Genomic DNA, 7,259 nt, shown 5'->3' on the forward strand with positions numbered 1-7,259 from the left:
TGCTGACCTTTGGCCGAATTTCAACGCTAATGTCGAATTTGCGGTGTGCGTCTTATGTTGTCACACAAATAGACAGACATACGTTCTTTAACGAGAAGCTTTTCCTTAGAAAAAATACACGCAAAGGTGTAGAAGTTGCTTGGCCTAGGCATCAGTTCTGAATCCTACCAAGTGCGAGTACATCCCATTAACCACTCCGCTACGGCCATCACTAATTCAACATACTAAAACGGACATTAGTAATTGATGGACTCACTTTCTTACTCGCCCATAATTCATGCATAGTTTTCAGAGTCATATTAATTATACCCAAATATATTTCTGCATAAATCATAAACACTGAAGCACATTTAGATTTAGAAAATTTTTGGAACTACATATATATATTAAATTTGTAATTCATGTACTTATATATACGTACGCTCATGAATATGTTTTTTTTTACAATCAACTCTCCAATACATTATTTTAAACTATTCTAAGTATTTTAGTTTTTCCATTACTTCCTCTTACTTTCTTCCACTATTTAATAAGAAGTAAATCTCAGATACTGCTGATTTATTGATGGAAATTCGCTGAAGTTCAGTCACCAAAGCATACTGAACACGGTGGCATTTTTAATGTTAATTTGCGTTTCAATGATGCGCTTTACAATGAAAATTGGAGTTTTATGTTTACATCTATTCTCAAATGTATGTAACATTTAGTATTTCAATATGGCTGGTGGTCCGTAGGAAGCAATAAATTGCAAGATATACTTAGTTATCAATACTCAAGTTTCATAATATATATTTAACACAATATCGGCGTAAGTAGTAAGTTGTATTTAGCTACCTTTTATCATATATCTATGTATGTATAGTATATAAGTAGTATATGTAAATTCTACTGGTATTAGCAAGCATGGTTTGGTTATGCAATTCACTTCAGTTGTATATTCAGATTTATTCATGAAAAATAGTCTTTTTTTATAAGTAAGCGCACTCTATTTTTATATTTAATATAAAGTGTCTATCAAATGTTTAATTTAATTTTGCAATCAAATGAAAGCGAAAGACTAAATAAATAATAATTTTGATGCATTACGCGTGAATGTATGTAGTAGGTATGTATATAAGAATGAACATGTGTTTTGATGTAGTTAAGTCTCTATAAAAATAAGGAAAAATAAATGTATGCATTCACGCGTTTCCTGTTTGTATGTTTATTAAATTAACAGTAATTGTCAGATTAAATTAAATACAAAAATATATATAAATATAAAAGTAGCCTTTTATGACTACTCTACATATTAATTTTGCTGAATTTCATGTGTACGAGTTGTGTACATTTTATGCACTATATTCGTATTTTATGTAGTCATGAAGGCATTTATGAATGTAGACGTTTGTGTGGTCGCTATGTTTGTATGTATGTGTGCATATATGGTGATATACTGTATATTATAGTTATAGTTCCAATACTAGTAGTATGTGCAACACGTTTATATGCCGATTTATATGTTCTAGAAGTATAATTGTTACATAGTATGTAAATTGCTAAATATTTAAATTTTTTGTTTTATCGGTTATTATACATAGTATATTTAAAATGACTAGGATATCTCAGAACATGACATTGGTGTACAACCAATCAGAGCAATTGGAAAATTCTTAACGTGTGTTTGCCATTGCGATGACAACTGGAAGAATTTCACACCAGTCCATTCGGTGCCGTCGATGAAAACTGTAAATAAAAGAATAAACAAAAATTAGTTGAATTAAAATTAATTCAAAACTTTTTTTTTACATAAACTTCAGCTATGACCACGGCTGCAAAGCGCTACGAAAAGAGATGTGATTCGGTTCATGATTATCTCTGAACCGCCATTCGGTTCGGTTAAAATGGTTACATTTTTTATATACTAAATCCCAAACTCATAAATCATAAAGAAGACTTTATATCGTAAGCCAGTTCGAAAACGCCCTACCTCGGAAAATCTTTCAAGAATGCTCTAATTCAGAGTTCTATTGAAAAACACCCTATCTCAGAATTTGGTTGAAGAACGCCCTTTCTCAGAATTTGGCCCTATATTAGCTGCCGATTCAAAAACGCGCTATCGTAACGCATTCTGAGAAAAAGGGAGGAAATTTTTCTGAGATAGGGCGTTTTCGAACTGGCTGCCGAGATATTTAGATCGATCTTGCTGTTGTTGTAGTAGCAGCTTACAAGTTCCCCAAAGAGTTTTTGGGACGTGTTGCTGGAGCGACAGTCCTTGGCCAGATATAAATCTGGTTCGTTCCGTTTACGTAGGCCCGACTGTAGTGGGAACGTTTAGGTCGATCTTGCACTCAGCCGTTGATAGCTTTATAAATCAAAAATTTTTATAAAAATATAGCTTTGCGAAGCTTTTAAAAGCTGCTTTATTTTTATGAATAAGGCCGTAAGTCCGGATTTTCCAAATTAAAAATAACAATACAATCTCAATTGATTGTGAGTTCTTATGAAGTGTTCTATTACTTTCTGCAAATCAATAGATTCAGTAATTTTAAGAACAAATTCGGTCAAACACTAGTTCGAATATCCGGATAACAAAATGAACAGATATTAACCGTATATCCGGATAACCAAATAGAATGGATACTAACCGGATATCCGAATATTTGGCTGGTCCCAGCACTGGTAGCAAGTATCAGTACAATATACGCCCCACATTGTCTTTAATTGCAATACAAGATTCCAAATCGATTTTATTCACCTAGATTGATATTTGATCGAATAGATTCCAACTCTCTAAACTTTATATATGTTACGTAAGTGGACTTCGTTACAATTAAAGACAAAATTACAGCATAGCAAAGATCTAGAAGCTTGGCTATATGAGCAATATTTTTACATTCCTAATCGGCCCCTAATAGTATGTTTGTATATGTGTTCTATTTTTTAATCGAAGTAATTATCACCTTAGTTATTTAGCCAACTTAGAGCGCAGAGCCATACAATTACTTGTACCTCTTATGGGAATCACATAAAATGACACTTCACTTTTCAAATAATATGGAAAGAAACAAAAAAAAAACATTTCAAACTCACCTCTCAACGGTACAGGATGTGACTGTTTTGGTGAGCAAATTAACCGCGCCACACCTTCAACGCATTGCTCCTTCTCGAGATCACGGTCTTTTTCCTTTTTCTTGCCAAGGCGCATTACTACAATTTAAAATAAAGAGAATTGAATAACATACAACATTTCCCACTAACCACACTACAACACTCCATTTTAACATACTTTGCTTCTGTTTCTTCTCCTTGGTGGCGAAATTCACGGTCAGCCCATACGACATCTCACCCAATTGGGCATTCTGCGGTAGCCGCCAAACTTGTAGATTCCTAAACGTACTCTTAATGCTATTCTTGCCACCTTGATCACCGCTCCGCGTGATACTCTTTTCCTTGGGTGTATGGTCGCCCGGTCGGATAATTGGCCAATAGTCCACTTGCAGTTCGACCGACTCGGGCGCTGCTGTCGACTGCGCTGGTGGCGTATTTATCGAATCACCACCACGATCACGTAACGCATTCGCCGAAGAAGGTGGTGTCTGCTGGGGTGGTGAAATACGTCCGCTTTGTGGTGGCGAACCGGATGATGCATTATTTCCTACACCGCCGCTGCCACCGCTAACCATATTTGTTGTGTTAGCACTTCCAATGGGTATGGCACTCGACATATTTAACGCTTGTTGCGCGCCAGCACCACCAGTTTGTGCGGCATTCTCTTCGAGATCAAGTGAGACTTGTGGGCCTTCCAAGTAACCAATACGTACATCCTATAGAAATAAAATTTATTCAAATATGCACAAATATAAATGTAAACTATTTTATTGATACTCACACTGACGAATGGCACAAATATTTGACACGAATCCTCGTCCTTGTAATTGACCATCGCCTCGCCGATGGGAATCTGTGTGCATGGCCCGGCTGCGTGCAGATATCGCTGTATGCGTTGCACCATCTCCACAATGTCCGACTTGTTCGCCGTCACCGAATCGCCGAGCGTTGTTGACAGCGCCGAGGCATTCACCGTCGTCACAGCGCTCACGGCCGCTGCAGTCGCCGCAACACGCTCGCACAACTGATACCAATTGTCCGAACCAAACATGGCACCGTATGTCAAATCGATTTGGCTAAGATAACGCGCAATCGTGCTACCGCTGCCGATTGGCACAATATAGAAACGCAAATGATTCAGCCAGTCTGGCGGGCGCACGCCCATCAACTCAACGTAGTGGCGCAACGCAGCACCCTGCAGCCAATCACCGCCCAGTAGTAAAATCTTCACCGTATTTGGTGGCTTCGCATTCGAGTTGCAGCTGTAAGCAGAAAAAAATACCATTAGTAAGAAGATCGACAATTTTTTTTTTTTAATTTTAATTATGTCTTACTATTTCTGTATTTTGCCCATCAATGCCTGCAACACTGCCTTCACTTCCGCGGTATTTTGCGGCATAAATGCCGGCTTAAATGAGTTTGCCAACAATGTGGTCAGCTTAGGGATTAGCGCACTGCCACTTAGCGCCTCAGGCGGACTGATTATTGTGACCACATCTGGTAGCACAGTGTCATCGCTGGCAAATATGCGGCTCAGTTGATCGAGTAGCATCTTTCGCGGCTCCACATTTGTCGGCGACAGACATGTTTCTAATACTGAACGCGGCTCAGCCGTTAAACTGAGTGTTTGCTTTTTCTTACCCATACCCATGGCGCCACCACCGCCACCAGCACCGCTGGGTGTATTGCTTGATGTGCGAAAGAGTCGCGAACGCTTCTCGCTAAAAGTGAATGCGTTGCTATTGTTACCCCCGCCACCGCTCACTGGAGTTAATTGTTGTTGTTGCTGCTGTTGCAATAATTGCAAACGCATGTAATCCTTCTCGGTGCGTGGAGGACTATTTTGAGGGTCGGAATTCTGACCATCGGTATTGAAAGCATTGCCCTCATTGCCAGAGCTGTCGTTGCGATAGTCGGTCGGGCGATCTGAGGTGAAAAAATAAAAATAAATTTAACCTTGGGCGAATAAATTTTTGGCTGTTTGCACAAGTTTAAAGTAACACTTAAGCACTTAAAAAAGTGGGGGAAAATACTTATATAGATGAAAAATAAAACAATATTTATCTTTGTTAACCCAAAATACGTAGATATATATATATATATATATATCCGTAAACATATTAAATATTTACTAAGAATAAATATATCGCACACGTTCTTCAGAAGCGTACTAATAAATGTTCACCAACTTTTTGTTTAGCAACCAGCTAAAACAGAAGCGTAGAGACAATTTTCTGGGTTTCTGATAAATAAAGAATTCTAAGTTAACACGCTTTTGACGGACGTGAGCGATATACAGATGGAATTGGAAGAAATGTATGCCTCTAGGAAATAACTACATCAACTGACTACAGGCGGGTTCACGCTCAAACGATTACAGGGAATATATAATTAGTATTCTTTATTTTTCTGTTTTAAAATAAAGTAAAATAAACCAATGAAAAAAAAAAACAAAAAATCCCTCTCATCATGGCCGCTCTCTTATATGGCACAGAAATGTGGACGTTGACGAGCAAAGATGTTTCTCATCGTTGGGGGCTTCCGAGATAACTTGCCTATGCAAAATCTATAGCTCTGTTCGCGTGGGCGAGGTCTGCCGAAGAACATGGAATGGCGAACTGACCGCCAGGAAAAAAATCGATATATCGATGGTTTCCGATGATTTCAGTAGACAATTTTTTTTATTATTTTCAATCCCAACGCGCTAATTAGAATAGAAATTCGTAAGGACGATGGGCATAATTATCCAAGGCCGGCATATATTTCTGAGAGCCCGACTAAAGATAATTTTCAGCTACTACGGAAATATGTGTAGTAGACGGCCGGTCGGCCCTTTTTAATAATTTCACCTTGAATCGTCAATTAAGCGATGCTAAAAAATTTAAATATCGATTTTACGATATTTCAAAAATTTCGATGCATCGTTTGCATCCCTACAACTTTTGCACAACATTTGGCCGGGTTTTTTGGAAAATTAGCCACTGTGCCTCGCCCTGTGGAAGCTGAGGTGCAAGCTCTTCACAGTGAAAAGGACCATAGAACAAGTTTTTGCCGAATAAATAAAAAATAACATTAAATTAAATAATTAAATATCATAAAAGTTAGGGTTAATAGTACACGTATGGCTCATAAAGTTAGTAACGACATGACAAAACGCCAGAAATTCTATACAACTAAATAAAAGTTATTTTGCAATTAATGCTTACTTATTTACTATGTAGTTGAAAATACAAATTCTGCTTTCAATGGAGAGCGAGTGAGCGTCACAAATTTCGATTTTATCAATTAATTTCATACTTTTGACTTTCATAATACTACTATATATATAATGGGAGTAATAAATTGTATCTGATAAACGAATATCTCTCGCTTTCCACCACCAGCACATTCAATGCAAAATACAAACGTAGTACCAAACTGAAACAGAATTCAACAGATAAAAGTGATAGGATTTCAACAAGGACAATCATTCATTTAATTTTGTTTGGAAGTAAAAATTTTGAAAGCAAAGAAATGGAAAAAGGATAAGAAGTTTGTGTACAATTGCTGTGTATGCATAGGTTTGGGGAAAATCGAGGGAAATTAGTAAGCAGTAAAAAATACGTAAGAAATTCAAAGAAATCGGAACGAATAAAATCCGCTCTAATTTCAACCTTGTGAGCTAGCATTTAAAGGAAAATGTGAACAGTTGCGTGTTAGGATGATTAGAACATTTATTAAAATGCATTAGTTTCATTAAAAAGAAAACAAGAAAAAAAACAAATATGCAAAACTCAAGTAAAAACGTATTAATTTTGCTACTTTTTGCAGCCGAATTTCCACTAGGCGTTGAAATGGCGAAATATTTGTGCCATTTACAAAACGCCACGTGGAAACGTGGTAGGTATTTTTAATGCCCAACTGTGTCATTAAAACTTGTGTCATTTAATGCCTAGTGGAAATCCGGCATTAGTGTATTATATATTAGCCGTGTTTCTTTTTTAACAAATACCTTTTTGAGGGATTCACATAGTCTCAAAAAATTAACACACAACTTTAAAACTACATATATACATAAATACATATGTTATGCTGTTAATAGCCACCGAAAACGTCGACCTCAGGGCTATATTTTTTAAGTCCTTTTTATATACAAAACTACGCCCTTATAATCTGTGTTAAAACGTCTT

General features: G+C 36.9%; 1 protein-coding gene across 3 annotated transcripts in view; it reads right to left on the minus strand.

Annotated features, from left to right (window-relative positions):
- Positions 1-297: 297 nt before the first annotated feature.
- LOC118737574 (phosphofurin acidic cluster sorting protein 2) overlaps positions 298-7,259 on the minus strand; it is a 153,554-nt gene continuing 146,592 nt past the window's right edge. For all 3 annotated transcript variants that reach the window (XM_036468156.1, XM_036468158.1, XM_036468157.1), the window contains 5 exons: positions 4,425-5,016; positions 3,872-4,352; positions 3,269-3,806; positions 3,073-3,189; positions 298-1,725 (listed from right to left, as the gene is read on the minus strand). In XM_036468156.1, coding sequence (XP_036324049.1) covers positions 1,595-1,725; positions 3,073-3,189; positions 3,269-3,806; positions 3,872-4,352; positions 4,425-5,016 — 1,859 coding nt within the window. In that variant the 3' untranslated portion in view covers positions 298-1,594. The remainder of the gene's footprint in view (positions 1,726-3,072; positions 3,190-3,268; positions 3,807-3,871; positions 4,353-4,424; positions 5,017-7,259) is intronic.

Source organism: Rhagoletis pomonella, unplaced genomic scaffold (assembly GCF_013731165.1).
Source record: "Rhagoletis pomonella isolate Grant_MI unplaced genomic scaffold, Rhpom_1.0 Rhpom_scaffold_00004, whole genome shotgun sequence".
Taxonomy (NCBI): domain Eukaryota; kingdom Metazoa; phylum Arthropoda; class Insecta; order Diptera; family Tephritidae; genus Rhagoletis; species Rhagoletis pomonella.